Genomic DNA, 24,817 nt, shown 5'->3' with positions numbered 1-24,817 from the left:
TGAAGTGCTGTGCCCTTCAAATGGTACATATTGGAGAATTTATGCCTGTTGTGTAGAAATAGTCTAGAACTGAATTTCGAGAATCTAGATTGAAGCCTGCTTCTGACATTTCTTCCTCCCTTCCTTCCTTCCTTCCTTCCTTCCTTCCTTCCTTCCCTCCTTCCCTCCTTCCCTCCCTCCCTCCCTCCCTCCTTTCTTTCTTTCTTTCTTTCTTTCTTTCTTTCTTTCTTTCTTTCTTTCTTTCTTTCTTTCTTTCTTTCTTAGAAAGCTTTTATTTAATGAATAATATAATGGTTCTTCCCCCTCATACCCACCCTCCCACCCCCACTCCTGACCCACTTCCTACTCTCTCTCCTATCCCATTCTTCATTAATATTTGTTTTTAATTAATATTATATACAGAAGACCAATTCTATACTAAGTAAATATTTCCACAATTTACACCCACACAGACACACAAAGTATAAAGTACTGTTTGAAGAAAAGTTTTACAGTTAATTCTCATAGTACAACTCATTAGGGACAAAGGTCCTACATGGGGAGTAAGTGCACAATAACTGCTGTTGTTGATTTAACAGTTGACATTCTTATTTATGACATCTGACATTTCTTAACTCTGTGCTTCATTAATTCCTATGTCATCTTTTAAGTGGGAATAGTAATTTTTAGCTACCCATATATATCAATAGATTTTGTGTAACATTTGACATGGTGGATATAAAACCATTTTCTAAACTGTAAAACACATACAAATATGACTTTTTTAATTGGATGAAATTTTTTTAAAATTGAAAACCTCATTTATTATTGGAGCCAGTGTCCACAACTAATTTTTCATTGAGGAGGCTGACGGTTAGAGAAAAATAAGTTGCTCAAGTTCTCACAGGTGGGAAGTGGCAGGGATGAGCATGGAACTAAGTCTTCCTGAAATATCTCTTTCATCATAACATACTGTCTCTGCTAGTTTTTCTCAATCCTGGTTATGCATTGGATTCACTCTTGATGCTTTTAAGAAATATAGATATCTGGGCCCAACTCAGACTTTTGGAGTCAGATTTTTTTAGGGAGAATAGTTTTGCATCCCTAGGGAGATTTGAGAAATGAAAAAGAGGAATTCTCTGTGGGCTGTGATGGTGGTTGAGATTTGACCTGGCAGTGAGCAGAATGTCTGTGGGCATTACCTAATGCTGACCTTCAGCATGGCCCCAGTGTGTGTCTGGGGCATGCATAAATGATTGGGAGGAGAACTATAATTGAGGGCCTATAATAGTTGGCGCTGAGTTGCAGAATTCCATGTGGGAAAGCCTGCTTCCTGAAGTGGTTAGGATATGGAATCTTTGGTTTATTCTAAGAAGTTTTGCAACATTTAGTTTGGAATCTTTTTCTGGTTGCATTTTCACAACTGAAGTAGAATTCTCTGAGCTTGGGAAAAGTTTAGCAAAGTTAATTTTACCACTGAACTACGTCAGTGTTTAGCTCTCCACATTTGGAACATTTAACTGCATTGAGCTCAGATTAGTTCAGCTGAGCCAGTGAGAGGTGCTACTTAAAATTTTTTAAAAATAAGGTCGATGATTTGTGCTTTGATAGCTCTACTGAAAGATGGGATTTTACCTCATTTACCGTACAATCAGAAAGCCAAATGGACTAAGGCAAAGGTAGGGCTAAAGTTTGAATGGGTGAGATTGCAAGCTAGTTTTCTCACTTTATTTCTTCAAACTTGAGATGTTTACATACATGAAGTCAGAATGATTCTTTCCTCTTTTACTCCTCAAACACAGATTCTCTGTCCTAGTAAGTAGGTTAAGAAATCTTACATACACAGTTTCTTATATTGTTGGTAACTCATGTTTGTAAAGCTCTTTTAATTTTATAAAACTCGTACATTTTCTTTACCTTATTTGATCTTCAGAATCATCATAATCATCATAATAAATGGAATAATCATAATAAATAGGAATAACAAAATAGTAATAACAACAAAATGGTAACAGTAGTGACAAAACTACTATTTATTGAATGCCTGTTAACTGTCACACATTTTAAGAACTTTCAAGTAGTTGAGTATTTCACTTTTGAGACAGTAAACTGAAATTTACAGTGGTTAAGTCACTTGCCCAAGATCATCGAGCTAGGGAGTGGCAGAGCTGGGGTTGGACCTCTGATTCCAAGGGCTTTTCTGCTGTATAGTTCTTAGCCAATGTCTCATAACTTCTGGACTGTGCTTATTAATTCTTATAAGGCTTCAGACACCACATAATGTTGGAAGTCTCCCAGGCGGGTGCTTTTCTTTTCGTGTTTTTTTTTTTTTTTTTTTTTTTTTTTGGGGGTGGGTGGGTGTTGTGGTGTAGTGGGTAAAGCTGCCACCTGTGCTGCTGGCATCCCATATGGGTGCTGATTTGCCTCCTGACTGCTCTACTTCCCTGGTGCAGCTCCCTGCTAAAGGCCTAGGAAAAACAGTGGAAGATGGTGCAAGTGCTGGGGCCTATGCCACCCGTGTGGAAGACCTGGAAGAAACTTCTGGCTACTGGCTTCTGTCTGGCTCAGCTCTGGCTGTTATGGCCATCTGGGGAGTTCTGATATCACAGGTGACAACTTAACGCACTGCAACAAAACACTGGCCTCAAAAACTAGCGCTTTTCAGTAGAACTGATTTTATTGTTTCTTTGAGCATGTTTTAAAATGAATTTGTGTGTAAAATTCATTTTGTCACTCACAAGCATATTTATGTAAAGTGCATAGTGCATATAGAAGAAGCTGTGGTGGAGTTTGAGCATCTGAGGTTGTCATCATTGTCCATCCCTGACTTTATGATCTTTAGTAAGTTGTTTGCTCTATCTTTCTTAGCCTCAGCTACCTTACCTGCAGTATGAGTATGTAACAGTTTTATCTCAGAGTTGCTGAAGACTAAAGATAGAAGAAGTGTTGAATAAACTACAGTCTTGTTAAAAGTTGGCAGTATTTTTGGTGGTAGTCATGCATTATTATTGCATATTATTGCTTTTAGTCATTTTCTTTTGGAGTCTGTGATTAACACTTCCAAGCTGTTAAGAGAGTTACAAAATACAACTTTTTTTTTAAACTTTTATTTAATGAATATAAATTTCCAAAGTACAACTTATGGATTACAATGGCTCCCCCCACCATAACGTCCCTCCCACCCGCAACCCTCCCCTTTCCCGCTCCCTCTCCCCTTCCATTCACATCAAGATTCATTTTTGTTTCTCTTTATATACAGAAGATCAGTTTAGCATACATTAAGTAAAGATTTCAACAGTTTGCTCCCACACATAAACATAAAGTGAAAAATACTGTTTGAGTATTAGTTATAGCATTAAATCTCAATGTACAGCACACTAGGGACAAAGATCCTACATGAGGAGTAAGTGCACAGTGACTCCTGTTGTTGACTTAACAATTTGACACTCTTGTTTGTGGCATCAGTAATCACCCTAGGCTCTTGTCATGAGTTGCCAAGGCTATGGAAGCCTTTTGAGTTCACTGACTCTGATCATATTTAGACAAGGTCGTAGTCAAAGTGGAAGTTCTCTCCTCCCTTCAGAGAAAGGTACCTCCTTCTTTGATGACCTGTTCTTTCCACTGGGATCTCACTCGCAGAGATCTTTCATTTAGGTCTTCTTTTTTTTTCCCCAGAGTGTCTTGGCTTTCCATGCCTGAAATACTCTCATGGGCTTTTCAGCCAGATCCGCATGCCTTAAGGGCTGATTCTGAGGCCAGAGTGCTGTTTAGGACATCTGCCATTCTATGGGTCTGCTGTGTATCTCACTTCCCATGTTGGATCATTCTCTCCCTTTTTTATTCTATCAGCTAGTATTTGCAGACACTAGTCTTGTTTATGTGATCCTTTGACTCTTAGTCCTATCATTATGATCAATTGTGAACAGAAATTGATCACTGGGACTAGTGAGATGGCATTGGTACATGCCACCTTGATGGGATTGAATTGGAATCCCCTGGTATGTTTCTAACTCTAGCGTTTGAGGTAAGTCAGCTTGAGCATGTCCCGAATTGCACATCTCTTCCCTCTCTTATTGCCACTCATATTTAACAGTGATCACTTTTCAGTTAAGTTTCAGCACTTAAGAAGAATTGTGTATTGATTACAGTATTCAACCAAAAGTATTAAGTAGAACAAACAAACAAAAATACTAAGAGGGATAACGTATTAAGTTGTTCATCAACAAATAGCTGAAATTCTTGGGGATTATTGGCAGGCCTATGAATTGAAACAACCACTTTTAACTTTTTGTATTTTCCAACAAAATTAAACATGAACATGTCCCTGATTTAATAATTTCACAAGGTATATATATATATAATCAATAGAAATATATGAACACATGTATCAAGAAATAAAAAAGGATCATTACTCTAACATATAATATAAATTTTTTTTGGAACATTATACAGTAAAGAAAGCAAACTACAACTATAAGAACATGGAGGAGAGTGGCAAGATGGCAGAATAGGAAGGGAGCACACTGATAGTCCAGAAAGAGACAGTTTAATAAAAGTGGAGATACTGCAGGTTCAAGGAAGAGTAGGGGAACAAACAGCAGAGGAAACTCTTCCGGAACTAGTGATTCACAGTGGACCTGTGGGGAGAGCGTGGGAGCCCATAGTTCGGGACACCAGCGGCAGAATCAACACACCAGCGCTGGAACACGAGGTGAGCCGAACCTCAACAGCCCGAGACACTGGTGGGCAAGCGGAAAGAGGAGACCAGAGGGAACGAGGCTTGAAACCCCATGGGGAAAAGTTCACCAGGCTAACTAGAACAGAGAGGGAAAAAAAAAAGTGACCGATCCGGACACGAGTTTCTCTCTCTCTGCTCACCTCTCAAAGGCGAGCAAGATAAAGAGCAGGCACCATTTTGGACATACGTCATAAGCAGAGCGACCTCAGGTCTGCACCAGCCCTCAGCCTAGCAGAAAAACCTGACTCTGGGCTCACTGAATTCACGTGAGTACTCTCCAGAGACGCTACAATTCGGTAACCTTGGCAACCCAGTGGGAGACTGCAGGAGAATTTGAGCCCACACTGAGGGCAGGACAGATTCCCTGTGTGGTCCTTGGGAAAGAGCTTCCAATCTCTGGCTCCTGTGGGTATATCGTTTGCCTTCTAATGACCTCCAATTACGTTCAGCTGTGTGGAATTGCTTCCCTTTTGAATCAAAAAAAAGAAAGAGAGAGAGAGAGAGAGAGAAAGATTTACCACGCCTAACCTGGGAGTGTCACCTTTAGGACACCCTTAACCCTGAGGAACCAAACAGAGCTCTCAGGCCACACCCATCTCAAGCCTCTAAGGCAACATCAAAAGCAGACAGTCCACTTAATACAGTCATAGTATAACAAGAAAAAAACACCACAGCGAGGGAAAAACAATCCAAAGATATCTCCACAATGCCAAGCAGCAAACGCAAAAACCAAGGAAACAAGAACAAGGAAGACATTATTACGCCTCCAAATGAACAAGACACCCCAAGCCAAGATTATGAAAATGATGAAATGGAAGAAATGCAAGATACAGATTTCAAAAAATTTATGATAAGAACAATTAGAAGTTTTCAAAAACAAATGCTTGAGGTGCAGAATTCCTTACTGGACAGGATAGAAAATCTCCTTCGAGAAAATGAAATCTTAAGGAGGAATCAAAATGAAATGCAGAAACTAGTAGAACAGGAAACTGTGATAGTGAAGAGAAATCAAAATGAAATGAAGAACTCAATAGATCAAATGACAAACACATTACAGAGCCTTAAAAACAGAGTCAGTGAAACAGAAGAGAGAATATCGGACTCAGAAGACAGAGAACAGGAAAGGATACAGTCAAACCAAAGAAAGAAGAGGAAATTAGAAATCTAAAAAATATCATTGGGAATCTACAGGATACTATTAAAACACCCAACATTCGGGTTCTAGGAGTTCCTGAAGGCATGGAGAGAGAGAAAGGATTAGAAGGCCTCTTTAGTGAGATAATTGCAGAGAACTTCCTGGGTTTGGAGAAGGACAGAGAAATCCTAGGACACGAAGCTCATAGAAACCCTAGTAAACATGACCAAAAGAGAGCCTCACCATGACACATTGTAATCAAACTCACCACAGTGTAACATAAAGAAAAGATTCTAAAATGTGCGAGAGAAACGTCTGATTACTCTCAGAGGATCCCCAATTAGACTCACAGCAGACTTCTCATCAGAAACCCTACAAGCTAGAAGGGAATGGCGAGACATAGCCCAGGTACTAAGAGAGAAAAACTGCCAGCCCAGAATATTACATCCTCCAAAGCTCTCATTTGTGAATGAAGGTGAAATAAAGACCTTTCATAGCAAACAGAAATTTAAAGAATTTGTCGCCACTCGTCCAGCCCTCCAAAGCTCTCATTTCTGGATGAAGGTGAAATAAAGACCTTTCATAGCAAACAGAAATTTAAAGAATTTGTCGCCACTCGTCCAGCCCTCCAAAGCTCTCATTTCTGGATGAAGGTGAAATAAAGACCTTTCATAGCAAACAGAAATTTAAAGAATTTGTCGCCACTCGTCCAGATGCTTAAAGATGTGTTACACACAGAAACACGGTCATCAATATGAAAGAAGGTAAAGGAAGGAAACCTCACAGCAAAGGATCACAGGGAATTCAAAGCATATATTAGAACTTATCTTTGGCAAATGGCAGGGGAAAATAACTACTTATCAATAGTCACATTGAATGTTAATGGCCTGAACTGTTCAGTTAAAAGACACAGATTGGCTGATTGGGTTAAGGAACAAAACCCATCTATTTGCTGCTTATAAGAAACACATCTTTCCAACAAAGATCCATACAGACTGAAAGTGAAAGGCTGGAAAAAGATATACCATGCCAACAGAAATGAAAAAAGAGCGGGCGTAGCCATCTTAATATTGGACGACATAAACTTTACCACAAAAACTGTTAGGAGAGACAAAGAGGGGCACTATATAATGATTAAGGGATCAATTCAACAGGAAGATATAACGATTATCAATGTATATGCACCTAATTACAGGGCACCGGTTTATTTAAAAGATTTGTTAAGGGACTTAAAGGGAGACTTAGACTCCAATACAATAGTACTGGGGGACTTCAATACTCCACTCTCAGAAATAGACAGATCAACAGGACAGAAGATCAACAAGGAGACAGTAGATTTAAACGACACTATAGCCCAAATGGATCTAACAGATATCTACAGAACTTTTCATCCTACACAGAAACCATTTACATTCTTCTCAGCAGTACATGGAACCTTCTCTAGGATTGACCACATACTAGGCCATAAAGCAAGTCTCAGCAAATTCAAAAGAATTAGAATCATACCAAGCAGCTTCTCAGACCATAAAGGAATGAAGTTGGAAATTAGCAACGCAGGAATCCCTAGAGCATACACAAACACGTGGAGATTGAACAACATGCTCCTGAATGAACAATGGGTCATAGAAGAAATTAAAAGAGAAATCAAAAATTTTCTGGAAGTAAATGAGGATAACAGCACAACATACCAAAACTTATGGGATGCAGCAAAAGCAGTGTTAAGAGGAATGTTTATATCAATAGGTGCCTACATCAAGAAATTGGAAAGGCACCAAATAGATGAGCTTTCAATGCATCTCAAAGATCTAGAAAAACTGTAGCAAACCAGACCCAAATCTAGTAGGAGAAGAGAAATAATTAAAATCAGAGAAGAAATCAACAGGATTGAATCCTGAAAAAATAAACAAAATTGACACCCCATTGGCCCAACTAACTAAAAAAAGAAGAGAAAAGACCCAAATCAATAAAATCAGAGAAGGAAAAAGGAAACGTAACAACAGATACCACAGAAATAAAAAGAATCATCAGAAATTACTGCAAGGACTTGTATGCTAGCAAACAGGAAAATCTATCAGAAATGGATAGATTCCTGGATACATGCAACCTACCTAAATTGAACCAGGAAAACATAGAAAACCTAAACAGACCCATAACTGAGACAGAAATTGAAACAGTAATAAAGGCCCTCCCAACAAAGAAAAGCCCAGGACCAGAAGGATTCACTGCTGAATTCTATTAGACATTTAAAGAAGAACTGACTCCAATTCTTCTCAAACTATTCAGAACAATCGAAAAAGAGGGAACCCTCCCAAATTCTTTTTATGAAGCCAGCATCACCTTAATTCCTAAGCTGGAAAAAGATGCAGCATTGAAAGAGAACTACAGACCACTATCCCTGATGAACATAGATGCAAAAATCCTCAATAAAATTCTGGCCAATAGAATGCAACAACACATCAGAAAGATCATCCACCCAGACCAAGTGGGATTTATCCCTGGTATGCAGGGATGGTTCAATGTTCGCAAAACAATCAACATGATACACCACATTAACAGACTGCAGAAGAAAAACCATATGATTATCTCAATAGACGCACAGAAAGCATTTGATAAAATACAGCACCCGTTCATGATGAAAACTCTAAGCAAACTGGGTATGGAAGGAACATTCCTCAATACAATCAAAGCAATCTATGAAAAACCCACGGCCAGCCTCCTATTGAATGGGGAAAAGTTGGAAGCATTTCCACTGAGATCCGGTACCAGACAGGGATGCCCACTCTCACCACTGCTATTTAATATAGTTCTGGAAGTTTTAGCCAGAGCTATTGGGCAAGAAAAAGAAATTAAAGGGATACAAATTGGGAAGGAAGAACTGAAACTATCCCTCTTTGCAGACGATATGATTCTTTATTTAGGGGATCCAAAGGACTCTACTAAGAGACTATTGGAACTCATAGAAGAGTTTGGCAAAGTAGCAGGATATAAAATCAATGCACAAAAATCAATAGCCATTGCATACACAAGCCATGGCTGAAGAAGAACTTCTAAGATCAATTCCATTCACAATAGCTACAAAAACAATCAAATACCTTGGAATAAACTTAACCAAGGACATTAAAGATCTCTATGATGAAAATTACAAAACCTTAAAGACAGAAATAGAAGAGGATACCAAAAAATGGAAAAATCTTTCATGCTCATGGATTGGAAAAATCAATGTCATCAAAATGTCCATTCTCCCAAAAGCAATTTATACATTCAATGCAATACCAATCAAGAAACCAAAGACATTCTTCTCAGATCTGGAAAAAATGATGCTGAAATTCATATGGAGACACAGGAGACCTCGAATAGCTAAAGCAATCTTGTACAACAAAAACAAAGCTGGAGGCATCACAATACCAGATTTCAGGACATACTACAGGGCAGTTGTTATCAAAACAGCATGGTACTGGTACAGAAACAGATGGAGATACCAATGGAACAGAACAGAAACACCAGAAATCAATCCAAACTTCTACAGCCAACTTATATTTGATCAAGGATCCAAAACCAATCCCTGGAGTAAGGACAATCTATTCAATAAATGGTGCTGGGAAAATTGGATTTCCACGTGCAGAATCATGAAGCAAGACCCCTACCTTTCACCTTACACAAAAATTCACTCAACATGGATTAAAGACTTAAATCTACGACCTGACACCATCAAATTATTAGAGAGCATTGGAGAAACCCTGCAAGATAGGTACCAGCAAAGACTTCCTAGAAAAGACCCTGGAGGCGCAGGCAGTCAAAGCCAAAATTAACATTTGGGATTGCATCCAATTGAGAAGTTTCTGTACTTCAAAAGAAACAGTCAGGAGAGTGAAGAGGCAACCGACAGAATGGGAAAAAATATTTGCAAACTACGCAACAGATAAAGGGTTGATAACCAGAATCTATAAAGAAATCAAGAAACTCCACAACATCAAAACGAACAACCCACTTAAGAGATGGGCAAGGACCTCAATAGACATTTTTCAAAAGAGGAAATCCAAATGGCCGACATATGAAAAAATATTCAAGATCACTAGCAAACAGGGAAACACAAATCAAAACCACAATGAGGTTTCACCTCACCCCGGTGAGAATGGCTCACATTCAGAAATCTACCAACAATAGATGCTGGAGAGGATGTGGGGAAAAGGGACACTAACCGGGGAATGCAAACTGGTGGGAATGCAAACTGGTTAAGCCACTATGGAAGTCAGTCTGGAGATTCCTCAGAAACCTGAATATAACCCTATCATACAACCCAGTCATCCCACTCCTTGGAATTTACCCAAAGGAAATTAAATTGGCAAACAAAAAAGCTGTCTGCACATTAATGTTCATTGCAGCTCAATTCACAATAGCTAAGACCTGGAATCAACCCAAATGCCCATCAACAGTAGACTGGATAAAGAAATTATGGGACATGTACTCTATAGAATACTATACAGCAGTCAAAAACAATGAAATCCGGTCATTTACAACAAGATGGAGGAATATGGAAAACATTTTGCTCAGTGAATTAAGCCAGTCCCAAAGGGACAAATATGATATGCTCTTCCTGACCAGCAACAACTAACTGAGCACCAAAGGGGAAACCTGTTGAAGTGAAATGGACACTATGAGAAACAGTGACTTGATCAGCTCTTGTCCTGTTGATGTTCAATGTAATACTTTATCCCTTTTAGTATTTTTGTTTTGTTTTGTTCTAGTACTATTGGTTGAACTCTTCTATTAACACACAATTATTCTTAGGTGTTTAAATTTTAACTGAAAAGTGATCCCTGTTAAATATAAGAGTGGGAATAAGAGAGGGAGGAGATGTACAATTTGGGACATGCTCAAGCTGACTTGCCCCAAATGGTGGAGTTAGAAATGTGCCAGGGGATTCCAATACAATCCCATCAAGGTGGCATGTACCAATGCCATCTCACTAATCCAAGTGATCAATTTGAGTTCACAACTGATCACACTGATAGGTCTAAGAGTCAAAAGGATCACACAAACAAGACTAGTGTCTGCTAATACTAACTGATAGAATCAAAAAGGGAGAAAACAATCCTTCATACGAAGCGGGATACACAGCAGAATCATAGAATGGCAGATGTCGTAAATAGCACTGTGGCCTCAGAATCAGCCCTTAAGGCATTTGGATATGGCTGAAGAGCCCATGAGAGTATTTCAGGCATGGAAAGCCAAGACACTCTGGGGGGGGGGGGGGGACCTAAATGAAAGATCTCCGCGAGTGAGATCCCAGTGGAAAGAACGGGGCCATCAAAGAAGGAGGTACCTTTCTCTGAAGGGAGGACAGAACTTCCACTTTGACTATGACCCTGTCGGAATAAGATTGAAGTCGGCGAACTCAAATGGCTTCCATAGCTTGGGCAACTCATGACTAGAGCCTAGGGAGATTACTGACACTATAAACAAGAGTGTCAAATTGTTAAGTCAACAACAGGAGTCACTGTGTACTCACTTCTCATGTGGGATCTGTCCTTAATGTGTTGTCCAATGTGAAGTAATGCTATAACTAGTACTGAAACAGTATTTCACACTTTGTATTTCTGTGTGGGTGCAAACTGATGAAATCTTTACTTAATATATACGAAATCGATCTTCTGTATATAAAGATAATTGAAAATAAATCTTGATGTGAATGGAATGGGAGAGGGAGCAGGAGATGGGAGGGGTGCGAGTGGGAGGGAAATTATGGGGGGAAGCTATTGTAATGCATAAACTGTGCTTCGTAAATTTATATTTACTAAATTAAATAAAAGAACATGGATACATTTCATGAACAATGTTGAGCAAATTAGACAAATAAAAGAATGTCATATTCACTGTATAACTTGGTGTGTGCCAAGCTTAAAAATGGGCAAGCTCATCTATGTAAATCATTGGAAGGAGACAGATGTCAGTGCTTGGAAGGGAAATGTAGCTTTTCAGAGGGTGGTAATGGTCTATCGCTTGGTGAGAAGTGCATAGTGGCCACACAGGAGGAATAGTCACTGTAATAATTCATTGAGTTGTACCTTTCTGAAGGGTGTAGTTTTCTACATAAAGACTTAAAAATTCATTGGAAGAATCTACATGATTCATGAATACACATAATTCATGAAAATTCCTAAGAATCATTCATGTAGATTCATAAGAATCTATATAATTCATGAGGTTGTATGTGATCTTACAGAGCATTTAGTCCAACATAATTCATCTTATGAATGAGAAAATAAATGCAGCCTAGGAAGTTCAGAGAGTAGTCCAATATCACAAAACAAGTGAAGCACTGTAACAGGAACCAAACTTATTACAAAGTGTTAATTCTAGGGAGAGTGCTATGGACTCAGATAAAGTTCTGGGCTCTTTGCTTTGGCCTGGCCTAGCTCTAGCTGACTGCAGGCATTTGAAGAGTGAACCAGAGGAAGAAAGATTTCTCTCTCCCTGTTGCCCCACCTTTCAAGCAGATGAAAATAAATTAGACATTTAAAAAATAAGCTTATAAACTAAAAGAAGTATTACTTACTTAGAAAGTCTTAAATATATAGTTAATTGGCCACTAAACCTAACTCCATATATCATATGCATACCAATGTTTCCAATCTTTGTTTACTACTATATAAGTGAGAACACAAAAGAAAACAGGAAGAAAGAAAAAGGAAAATCAGGAAAAGCTGAAATAGCAGAGAAATGAACAGCACTTGAGATTTAAGAGAACTCTGTCTTCAAGTTTCAAATATATTACTTGGCCTAAAAGTCCAGGCCCACATCCAGAGCTTAGAATCCTGTTTGGACATTACAAATAACTCTTATGAGCTTCTTGGGAAATCTGTCCTTAGGTCTGCTTAATCTCAGTGAACAAAATTATTTAAACTGGCCTTCCTATTAGCTCTGCTTAAATAAATTAGCTCTGCTTAAAGAAAATGCAACCTATATTTAGGGACATTCTTTAACTCCATGTTAGAGGAACCTTGTTAAGAGCTGTTATTTTTGGGCTGGTGCTGTGGCCTAGTAGGTTAAGCCTCCACCTGCAACACTGGCATCCCATATGGGTGCCAGTTAAGAGTCCTGGCTGCTCCACTTCCAATCCAGCTCCTTGCTAATGTGCCTGGGACAACAGCAGAGGATGATCCAAGTCCTTGGGCCTCTGCACTCACATGGGAGATCTGGAAGAAGCTCCTGGATCCTGGCGTTAGGCCAGCTCAGCTAAGCCATTGCAGCCATCTGGGGAGTGAACCAGTGGATGGAGACCTCTCTATCTCTCCCTCTCTCTTGGTAACTCTGCCTCCCAAATAAATAAATAAATCTTTTAAAAAAATTATGTTATCCCTCTTAGTATTTTTTGTTTGTTTGTTCTACTTAATACTTTTGGTTGAATACTGTAATCAATACACAATTCTTCTTAAGTGCTGAAACTTAACTGAAAAGTGATCACTGTTAAATATAAGAGTGGGAATAAGAGAGGGAAGAGATGTGCAATTCGGGACATGCTCAAGCTGACTTACCTCAAACGCTAGAGTTAGAAACATACCAGGGGATTCCAATTCAATCCCATCAAGGTGGCATGTACCAATGCCATCTCACTAGTCCCAGTGATCAATTTCTGTTCACAATTGATCATAATGATAGGACTAAGAGTCAAAGGAACACATAAACAAGACTAGTGTCTGCAAATACTAGCTGATAGAATAAAAAAGGGAGAGAATGATCCAACATGGGAAGTGAGATACACAGCAGACCCATAGAATGGCAGATGTCCTAAACAGCACTCTGGCCTCAGAATCAGCCCTTAAGGCATTTGGATATGGCTGAAGAGCCCATGAGAGTATTTCAGGCATGGAAAGCCAAGACACTCTGGGGGGGGGGGGACCTAAATGAAAGATCTCCGCGAGTGAGATCCCAGTGGAAAGAACAGGTCATCAAAGAAGGAGGTACCTTTCTCTGAAGGGAGGAGAGAACTTCCACTTTGACTACGACCTTGTCTAAATATGATCAGAGTCAGTGAACTCAAAAGGCTTCCATAGCCTTGGCAACTCATGACAAGAGCCTAGGGTGATTACTGATGCCACAAACAAGAGTGTCAAATTGTTAAGTCAACAACAGGAGTCACTGTGCACTTACTCCTCATGTATGATCTTTGTCCCTAGTGTGCTGTACATTGAGATTTAATGCTATAACTAATACTCAAACAGTATTTTTCACTTTATGTTTATGTGTGGGAGCAAACTGTTGAAATCTTTACTTAATGTATGCTAAACTGATCTTCTGTATATAAAGAGAAACAAAAATGAATCTTGATGTGAATGGAAGGGGAGAGGGAGCGGGAAAGGGGAGGGTTGCGGGTGGGAGGGACGTTATGGTGGGGGGAGCCATTGTAATCCATAAGTTGTACTTTGGAAATTTGTATTCATTAAATAAAAGTTTTTTAAAAAAATTTTTAGGCCGGCGCCACAGCTCACTTGACTAATCCTCCACTTGCGGCGCCAGCACCCCAGGTGCTAGTCCCGGTTGGGGCGCCGGATTCTGTCCTGGTTGCTCCTCTTCCAGTCCAGCTCTCTGCTGTGGCCTGGGAAGGCAGTGGAGGATGGCCCAAGTGTTTGGGCCCTGCACTTGGCTCCTGGCTTTGGATCAACACAGCGCATTGGCTGCAGTGGCCATTTGGGGGGTGAACCAACGGAAGGAAGACCTTTCTCTCTGTTTCTCTCTCTCTCTCACTGTCTAACTCTGCCTGTCAAAATTTTTTTTTTTAATTTATGACAGAGAAATTTCCCATCCATTGGTTCACACCCTAACTGCCTATAATAGCCAGACTGAAGCCAGAAGCTGAGAACACAGTCCAGGTCTCCCATGTGGGTGCAGGGACCCAACTACTAGAGCTACTACCTGTTCCTTCCCAGGGTGCACATTATGAGGAAGCTAGAATCGAGAGTAGAACCAAAACTTGGATGTGGGTATCTTAACAACTAGGCCAAATCCTGCCCCTGCTTCACTTCTTTATCAGCCCTTGGTATTACAAGTCTTTAATTTTAGCCATTCTGGTATGCTGTCTGGTGAGTAATGATCATAAGCAACTTGTCATGTGTGAATTGGCCATTTAGATCTTCTTTTTATTTTCAAATCTTTTTTTTTAAGATTTATTTATTTATTTTTAAGGCAGAGTTACAGAGAGGTAGAGACAGAGGCAGAGACAGGTCTTCCATTCATGGTTCACTCCCCAGATGGCTAAAATGGCTGGAGCTGCGCCGATCCAAAGCTAGGAGCCAGGAGCTTCTTCCGGGTCTTCCATGTGGGTGCAGGCCATAGCAGAGAGCTAGATCAGAAGTGGAGCTGCCGGAACTCGAACCTGCGCCCATATGGGATGCTGGCACTACAGGCAGTGGCTTTACCTGCTACACTACAGTACTGGCCCCTATTTTCAAATCTTTTACCCATTTAAGAGGTGCTTCTTATTAATTTATAGTTCTTATCTCAATGGTGTAAGTCTTTTGTCATATGTAAATACTATAGATCTCTTATCATGCTCTTAATGGTATCTTTGATAAATGCTTGGCAAGGGGTCTGATAGAATTTTAATATTTAAATATTAGATATTTAACATTTAAAATTTATTATTTCCCTTCTAATGCTTTGTGCTGTATTTTTGAAATCTTTAACTATTTTTACGACATTAAGATTTTTCTCCTGTTGGAATTTTCTTTGTTCATGTATATGAACATATTATCTATAAATTGACAGTTTTATTTCTTCATTTTTTCCAAATGATGATACTGAACTTTAAAAACATACTTATTTTCATTTACATAAAAGACAGAGCAGGACCAGTGCTGTGATGTAGCGGTAAAGCCTCTGCCAGCAGTGCTGGCATCCCATATGGGCACCAGTTCGAGTCCTGGCTGCTCCACTTCCTATCCAGCTCTCTGCTTTGGCCTGGGAAAACAGTGGAAGATGGTCCAAGTCCTTGGGCCCCTGCACCCTTGTAGGAGACCTGGAAGAAGCTCCTGGCTCCTCGCCTCAGATCAGCACAGCTCCTGCTGTTGTGCCAACTGGGGAGTGAACCAGTGGATGGAAGACCTCTCTCTCTCTCTCTCTCTCTGCCTCTCCTTCTCTCTCTGTATAAGTCTTTCAAATAACTAGATCTTAAAAAAAAAAAAAAAAGGCAGAGCAATTGAAAGAGTGAGAAGGGGAGATGGAGAAGGAGGGAGATCCTTTCACTCCTCAGATGCCTGCAACAGCCAGAGCTGGGCCAGGCCAAAAGCCAGGAGCCTGGGGCCAGCATCATGACATGGCTGGTAAAGCTGCCGCCTGCATCTCATATGGGTGCCAGTTTGTGTCCTGGCTGCTCTACTTGTGATCCAGGTCCCTATTAATGCCCTGGGAAAAACAGCAGCAGATTGCTCAAGTGTTCGGGCCCCTGCTGTCCATGTGGAAGATCTGGATGAAGCTCCTAGCTTCGGCCTGGCCCAGCGCTGGCTGCTGTGGCCATCTGAGGAGTGAACCAGTAGGTAAAAGATCTCTCTTTCTCTCTCGATAACTCTTTCAAAATAAATAAATAAATCTTAAAAATAAATATATAAACCAGAAGCCTGGGACTCCATTTAGATCTCTCATGTGGGTGGCAGGAGCCCAGGTACTTGAGCCATCAAGCACAGCCTCCCAGGATGCATTAGCAGGAAGCTGGATGGGAAGCAGAGCAGCTGGCATTCGGCTGTGGGATGTGGGTGTCTCAAGCAGCAACTTGCTACACTACAGTGCTGTTGCCCGTTTTCTTCCTTTCTAATCCTCTCCTTTTTCTTCTTTTTCTTGCCTGATTACACTGGCTAATTCCTTCAATACTATGATTGATACAGTAGGAATGAAGAATATTTTTGTCTGTTTTTAATTTCAGAGGAAAATCTTTCAACATTTCACATTTTTAAGTACAGTGTTTACCCAGGGATTTTGGTAATTAGCTTTTATTAGAATGAGTAAATTCTATAATCCTAGTATGCTCAGAGTTTTTAATTATGATTGATATCACATTTCAGCATTAATTAGATTGATAATATACTAATTGCTTTATTTTAATAGAAGATGCATTTTTTTTAAATTGAGATACAATTTAGATCCCATACAGTTCACTATCTTTTTTTTTTTATTTGACAGATAGAGTTATAGACAGTTAGAGAGAGAACAGTTCACCATCTTAAAATGTACAACTCAGTAATTTTTAGGATAGTCACAAAATTGTACAACCATTATATTACAGCTATTTCATTCCAGTACGTTTTCATCATTTCAAGAAGACACCATATTCATCAATGGTAATTCCTTATTTTCCCCTTCTCTTACCTCCTAGTAACCATAATCTACTTTCTATCTATGAATTTGCCTATTTTGCACATTTTACATAAATGGAATTATGCTGTATATGGCCTTTGGTGACTGCTCTCTTTCACTTAGCATGTTTTCAAGTTTCATCCATATTGTAGAATAACTCAGGGCTTCGTTTCTTTTTATGGCTCAGTAATAGTCATATTTCATTTCATTATATGGATCTACTACATTTTATCCAGACATCAGTTGAGAGACATTTGGGTTGTTTCCATATTCTGATTGTTAGCATTAATGTCTATGAACATTCGTATACAAATATTTGTGTATACTTTAGTTTTCATCATATTCTTCCAGATTCATATTTCTAGTCATCTTAAAAAATTTGCTACAGCAGCAGTAGTTCCAGGAAGACAGGTGTATAGCCTTGGGATATTGAACCATCAGGATCCTGGATTTGCTTTGTTTTATCCATTGTATGTTTTCCGAATCCAGAGTTCAGAGTATATGCCTAAGTAAGAGCTCATGAGATTTGGTGGACTTGCTGGGCCATTGGAAAGCTGGGAGAAAGATCACACTCTTTACTGCCTATGATCTTTACTTTTGTTCTTTCTAGATAGCTTTCCTTATCTCTGCTTGGCTAATTCCTATTCATCCTTAATGATTTCTTTCAGATATTAAATGCTTCAAAAATGATGTTGTATTACCTACCTTCATCAGTACTTCAAGCGTGGATCATTGTCCTGTTTTGCAGATTAAGAACTAGAAACTCAAAAAAAGTGACTTTTCCAGGGTCATACATTGAGTTAATGGCAAAGATAATACGGCATCGTTCTTTGTCTTCTAGTCCACATTCTTCTCACTGACAGAGATTTCTTTTTATTTCTTGATCTCAGTTTTCTCAGCTATGAAATGGAGATCATCCACGCTGCCTGGCTCATGGGCTTGTTGGGAGGAGCCAGGGAGAACAGTGACTGTGAAAGGGGTTTATGAAGGGCTGTCTGTACACATGTGAGGGAGGTGGTTGTTACTTCCAAGAAGGGATTAACTTCAGTTCTGGGTGACTCCAGGACTGCATGACTTTTTGCGTCCTGCCTCTGGAACCCTGTTTCCTGCTGGTGGTCTCTGCCCAGATTGCACAGTATCCAGGCTAAATCCTGCCATTTACATTTCACCTTTCCACCTACTGCACTCCTCCCCCACATCAGCCAGGTCCTTCCTGTTGTTGTACTCCAGGCCTGGTATGTGTTAAACTGCCCCCCTCCCCCGCCCCACTCCCCCCGGTTAGTGGTTGCTTCCCATCAAATCAGTCAGTAGAGAACAGCGGATATAAGGAGATAAAAGACTTGATCAGGTGAACTGTGTTATCATCATGTGCTCCATGGCTCAGGGCAAGTCAGTTTACATCTCAGGGCTTCTTTCCTCAGGGAGTGGAAATACAGTCTGGAAGGTCATTCACCAGTATCTGGTAGGGTGTTTTTGAAGTAAGCAAACTCTGTGCTGTGTCCTGTTTGAGAGTCAGGATACTGATCCTAATTAGAAGCCATGGTTTTGGTCCTCAAGAGGCTTACTTTTTAAGTCTTAAAAATAGCAAGTGGTGGGTGTTGTTTAGCTCAGTGGTTAGGATGCCTGTGTCCCATATTGGAATGCCTGGGTTTAATACCCAGCTCTGTCTCCTGACTTCAGCTTCCTGCTAATGCAGAGCCTGGGAAGTAGTGGTGATGGCTCAAATAACTGGGTTTCTGCAACTCATGAGGGAAACCTGGATTCGATCCAGCCCAGCCCCAGCCGTAGCAGATATTTGGAGAGTGAACCAACAAATGGAAGCGCCCATATTTGCTCTTGCTCTTGTTCTTTCCCTAATTCATTTGCTGTCTCTCAAATAACTTAAAAAAAAAAAAAAAAAAAGCAAGGAGTGGCCGGCGCCGTGGCTCACTTGGCTAATCATCCGCCTGCGGCGCCGGCACCCCGGGTTCTAGTCCTTGTTGGGGCACTGGGTACTTGTTCCGGTTGCTCCTCTTCCAGTCCAGCTCTCTGCTGTGGCCCGGGAGGGCAGTGGAGGATGGCCCAAGTACGTGGGTCCCTGTACCCGCATGGGAGACCGGGAGTGAACCAACAGAAGGAAGACCTTTCTCTCTGTCTCTCTGTCTATAACTCTCTCTCTGTCTCTCTCTCACTGTCTAACTCTGCCTGTCAAAAAAAAAAAAAAATTAAAAGCAAAGAGTAATATAAAACAGGAAATGACTAAATGTATGCTGACTCAGTATCTTGGGAGTTCACAGGGAACAAGAATGATCACAGTATCTTTCTTGGAAGAGGTGGAACTTGAGCCAGTCTTTAAAAGATGGCCAAGGGGCTGGCGTTGTGGCACAGCATGTTAAGCCACCCCTTGAGATGCCAGCATCTTGCATTGGATCATTGACTCGAGTCCCTGTTGCTGTACTTTCAGTCTCTTTTCCTGATAATATGCCTGAGAAAGAGCTGGTGGTAGCCCAAATACTAGGGCCCTGCTGCCCATGTGGGTGACCAGGTTGGAGTTCTTGGCTCCTGGCTTTGGCCTGGCCCAATCCCAGCTGTTGTGGCCATTTGAGGAGTGAGCCAGCAAATGGAATCTCTCTCTCTCTCTCTCTGTCTCTCCCTTTCTCTCTCTCTTTGTTGCTCTGCCTTTCGAATAAGTGATTGAATAAACAAGTAAACTTTAAAAAAACCGAAAAGATGGCTGAGACAAGGAGAATGTGTGGGGGAGGATTCCAAGCCAGGAGAAGAAAATATGAGCAGGAACTTGGAAGTGGGTATATGGGAAGTATATCTGAAGCTTGTAGGGCTCAGAGTGAGTAATACAAGCAGAGCCAACTTTAGCATTACCCTGTATACTCATGTGATAAATGATTTCATTTCCCTGGAACTCTTCTATCAACTACTTAGCTTTTTTTTTTTTTTTTAAGATTTATTTATTTATTTGAAAGTCAGAGTTACACAGAGAGAGAGAGAGAGAGACTCTTCTATCCGCTGGTTCATTCCTCAGTTGGCTGCAATGGCTGGAGCTGCACCAACCCGAAGCCAGGAGCCAGGAGCTTCTTCCGGGTCTCCCACGAGGATGCAGGGGTTCAAGCACTTGGGCCATCTTACACTGCTTTCTCAGGCCATAGCAGAGAGCTGGATCAGAAGTGGAGCAGCCAGGACTTGAACTGGAGCCCATATGGCGTGCTGGCACTGCAGGTGGTGGCTTCACCCACTATGCCACACCACTGGCCGCATAAACTACTTACCTTCTGAGCCACTCTCTGGGTCTCCATTACCAGAGTTCCTTCTGTGTTTGAAGTCCATGCCTATGATGTTGTCTTATATGTTAATAACATACAAAAAAGTAATATATAAAATTTGAGTACAAGGCCGGCGCTGTGGCTCACTAGGCTAATCCTCCACCTGCGGCGCCGGCACCCCAGGTTCTAGTCCCAGTCGGGGCGCCGTTGCTCCCCTTCCAGTCCAGCTCTCTGCTGTGGCCAGGGAGTGCAGTAGAGGATGGCCCAAGTGCTTGGGTCCCTGCACCAGCATGGGAGACCAGGAGAAGCACCTGGCTCCTGGCTTCAGATCGACGCAGCACACCGGCCGCAATGCGCCGGCCGTGGCGGCCACTTAGGGGGTGAAGCAACAGAAGGAAGACCTTTCTCTCTGTCTCTCTCTCTCTCACTGTCTAACTCTGCCTGTTTAAAAGAAAAAAATGTGAGTACAATATATAAATACGAAAAATAGGAATCTAAATAAAACGTTAATTGTATTTCCATAAAATCTTTTAATGCCTAGATCAGAAGGAGTTTAGAGACAGAAAGCAGTTTGTACAGAAAGCATTTCCAAAGTCCTGCTGCATGTCTCATGCATTCTAGCTATGAGCAAAACAAATGGACTTATGTCATAAATGACTGCTTAAATTGGACCATGGTATAACTCTTAGCCTTCTTTTTCTCAGAGCAGCTGCTTTTGAAGGGGAAATTGCCAAGTGCATAAATAGCTTAAACTCTAGCAGTTGGCGTGTAGGCAAATGTTTCTCATTAAGATACTGAAGAAAGAACCTTTAGCATCAGACCTGGGTTCAAATCCCAGCTCTCACCAGCTCTATGCACCAATTATTCAGTTTCCCCATCTAAAAGATGACAGTAATAATATTTATTATACGTGATTGAAAGAATGAAGAGTGATGTACATCATGGTATATATTCTTGTTACCTTCATAGTGTTATTTATTCCCATTACACCAAAGTTGTTGGTTTTTTTAATTCAACTTGAAAAATTTTTTTAAATGGGGGGTGAAATTATAGAATGTAAAGGATGTTAGCTTTGAAAAAAGGCCTCTTGGATTTTAGTTACTTAGTAGCTGTGGCCAGGTCTGTGCCTCAGTTTCCTAAACTATAAGTAAAAATTCTCTAAGAATTGTGGTGATTATATCAGATAATATGTATATGATGTATCTATTTAAAACTGTGGGATTCTATCTTGAGAAGAAATATAGCTATAGAGGAGGGATGGGGAAACCTTTTTTTCTTTCAAGGGCCATTTGGATATTTATAACATCATTCATGGCCTTACAGAATTATCAGCCTAAAAATGAGCCTGTTCTAGATTTATTTATTTAAAAAAATTTTTAAGGTGAACAAATTTCACATATTTCATATATACAGATTTAGGAGCATACTGATAATACTTCCCACCTTACCCTCTCTCCCACCCATGCTTCCACTCTCACTCCTTCCTTTCTTATTCTTTCTTTTAATTTTTACAGTGATCTATTTTCAGTTTATTTTATACTCATAAAGTTAACCCTATGCTAAGTAAAGAATTCAATAAAAGTAAGAAGAAATAAACACTGTTGCTCAACAGTAGGGCTATGAACAATCATTGAATCTCAAAATGCCAATTTCCCTCTTTTTTTTTTTTTTTTGTACAGATCAGGGAAAACATGGTGTTTATCTTTTTGGGACTGGCGTATTTCACTAAGTATAATGGTTTCCAGTTGCAACTATTTTGTTGCAGAAGAGATAGGATTTCATTCTTTTTTACGTCTGAGTAGTATTCCATACTATATATACACCATAGTTTCTTTATCCGGTCATCAGTTAATGGACATCTGGGTTGATTCTGTATGTTACCTATTGTGAATTGAGCTGCAATAAATATGGGGTACAGATAACTCTTTCATTTGCTGATTCCATTTCATTTGGGTAAATTCCCAGGAGTGGGATTGCTGGGTCATACTGTAGGTCTATTTTCAGTGTTCTGAGATTTATTGAATTTCAAGTCCCACCTTCAGTTGCCTTGGCAGGGCCAGACCCAGTGATTTCACAGGACTTACATTGTCTGTGGGCTGGATGTTCCCCATCCCTGCTAGAGAGCTTTGAGAGCACTCATGTTCTTGTTTTCATATATTTGCAGAGTGTAGGAGTTGGAAGAGCTCTTAAGATCAAGGCCATCCTCCCCATTGCTGAGGTGGCAAAGCAGAGATTCTGAGCTATATATGAGAATATTTCTAAAATTTTATGGAAAATGAATGTTATAAAAAACTATGCAAGTATTTCAAAATTTTTGCACCAGAATAAATTTACTTTTAAATTTTTTTTTTTTTTTTTTTTTTTTTAAGAATCTAAGAGGCAGGGAGAGACAGATCGAGAGAGAGAGAGAGAGAAAGAGAGAAAGCTCCCATCTACTGGTTCATTCCCTAAACACCTATGGCATGGAGGGGCAAGAGTAAGGGCCTGAAGCCAGGAGCCAGGAACTCAATGCAGGTCTTTCACATGGGTGTCAGAAACCCAACTACTTGATCCATCACTGCAGTCTCCCAGGATCTGCATTGGCAGAAAGCTGGAGTCAGGAGCCAGGAATTAAATTCAAAAAAAGTGTGGAACTGGACAGCCTACGTTGTGTCCTAACCGCTAAGACAAATGCTTATTCCTAAACTTATCTTTTAATTCTGTTTTCCATGAGCTTTTTAAAGCACTATTGTAATGTGGTGAGCTGAAGGTAAAACTGGCTTGGCTTCCAGGCCTTCATGTTTTTTCCTCCCCATTTTACTGCCGTTCATCAGAGTTGTGCTGGGTCTGTGGACATATTAAGACTCCAGAATTTCTTCGGGCCTGTGTTGTGGCATAGCTGGTAAAGCTACTGCTTGTGATTCTGGTATCCCATATGGGTGCCTGTTCATGTACAGGCTGCTCCACTTCCATCCATCCAACTCCCTGTTAATGGCTAGGGAAAACATCAGAAGATGGTCCAAGTGTTGGGCCCCTGCACTCACGTGGGAGATCCTGATGAAGCTCCTGGATCCTGGCTTCAGCCTGACCCAGTGCTGGCTGTTTTGGCCATCTAGGGCATGAACCAGCCGATGGAAGATCTCTGACTTTCCCTCTCTGTCTGTAACTCTTTCAAAGTAAATAGTAAATCATTTTTTTTAACAAAACGGTTTAATTTTAGTATACTGAGCTCTCAGATGTTTTTTTGTTTGTTTGTTTTGTTTTGTTTTTTTTGACAGGCAGAGTGGACAGTGAGAGAGAGAGACAGAAAGGTCTTCCTTTGCCGTTGGTTCACCCTCCAATGGCCGCCGCGGCCGGCACGCTGTGGCTGGCGCACCGCGCTGATCCGATGGCAGGAGCCAGGTACTTATCCTGGTCTCCCATGGGGTGCAGGGCCCAAGGACTTGGGCCATCCTCCACTGCACTCCCTGGCCACAGCAGAGAGCTGGCCTGGAAGAGGGGCAACTGGGACAGAATCCAGCGCCCCGACCGGGACTAGAACCCGGTGTGCCGGCGCTGGCCCTCAGATGGGTTTTAAAACAGAGCTGATAATCACTTTTTGACTTTCTGGCTAAGGTCAAGTGAGAAACAGAGCTGATAAGCACTGGGTTATAAGTTTTATGAATGTTAGACCAGAGCTGGTGAAATGAAACATTTATTACTACTCTTGAGAGAATTTGCGTGTCTTAGATTCCTTAAACTCCTTGCTCAGTCGAGGTAGGTATCTGGTCATTTGTTCCCTTCTCTACTCACTCTCTGAGAAACTACTTTGTGCTAGGCTTTGGGAATGTATGATGAATTGGTGATGGCCTTTGCACTTGGAGCTAAGTTTTGGTAGGGAAAATAAACACTTAAAATCAGCCAATACTACTACATGGGTGCTATAACAACAGAGGAGAGAGTGTAAGTGTCTAGCCTAGAGATTGGGGAAGATTTCTTGAAGTGCCTTGCCCTGTAAAAACTTCCACTAAAAAATTAGTGGAAGATCCGGGACTGTTAATGCTGATAAATGTTCTTCCTGCACCTCCTTTTTTTAGCACAACCAAAAATGCATTGAGCGTCTATTCCAAGTCTGTAGTTGGACCCTGTAAATACATACATACACAAAGTAGATTGACCTTGTCTTCTAAAGAAGCTTACTGCTCAATTAAGAGCTAGAATAAGCCTAAAAACTTAATAATGTCCTTTTTATTCCCCTTTTCTTACTTCTCTTGCAGCAAATAAAAAGAAGGAAAAGGAGCGGCCAGAAATTTCTCTTCCTTCAGATTTTGAGCACACAATTCACGTTGGTTTTGATGCTGTCACAGGGGAGTTTACGGTAAGTCTTATTGCCTCTTAAGAGTT

At 40.6% G+C, this 24,817-nt stretch overlaps 1 protein-coding gene across 4 annotated transcripts in view; it reads left to right on the top strand.

Moving 5' to 3' along the window:
• PAK1 (p21 (RAC1) activated kinase 1) overlaps positions 1-24,817 on the top strand; it is a 196,524-nt gene that overhangs the window by 108,614 nt on the left and 63,093 nt on the right. For all 4 annotated transcript variants that reach the window (XM_051850720.3, XM_051850728.3, XM_051850733.3 and 1 more), the window contains exon 3: positions 24,691-24,791. In XM_051850720.3, the coding sequence (XP_051706680.1) occupies positions 24,691-24,791 (101 nt within the window). The remainder of the gene's footprint in view (positions 1-24,690; positions 24,792-24,817) is intronic.

This window comes from Oryctolagus cuniculus, chromosome 1, assembly GCF_051225735.1.
Source record: "Oryctolagus cuniculus isolate XC-2025 breed Fujian yellow rabbit chromosome 1, ASM5122573v1, whole genome shotgun sequence".
Classification (NCBI taxonomy): domain Eukaryota; kingdom Metazoa; phylum Chordata; class Mammalia; order Lagomorpha; family Leporidae; genus Oryctolagus; species Oryctolagus cuniculus.
Note: the sequence above shows the minus strand (reverse complement) of the source record. Positions and strands in the feature narration are given on the sequence as shown.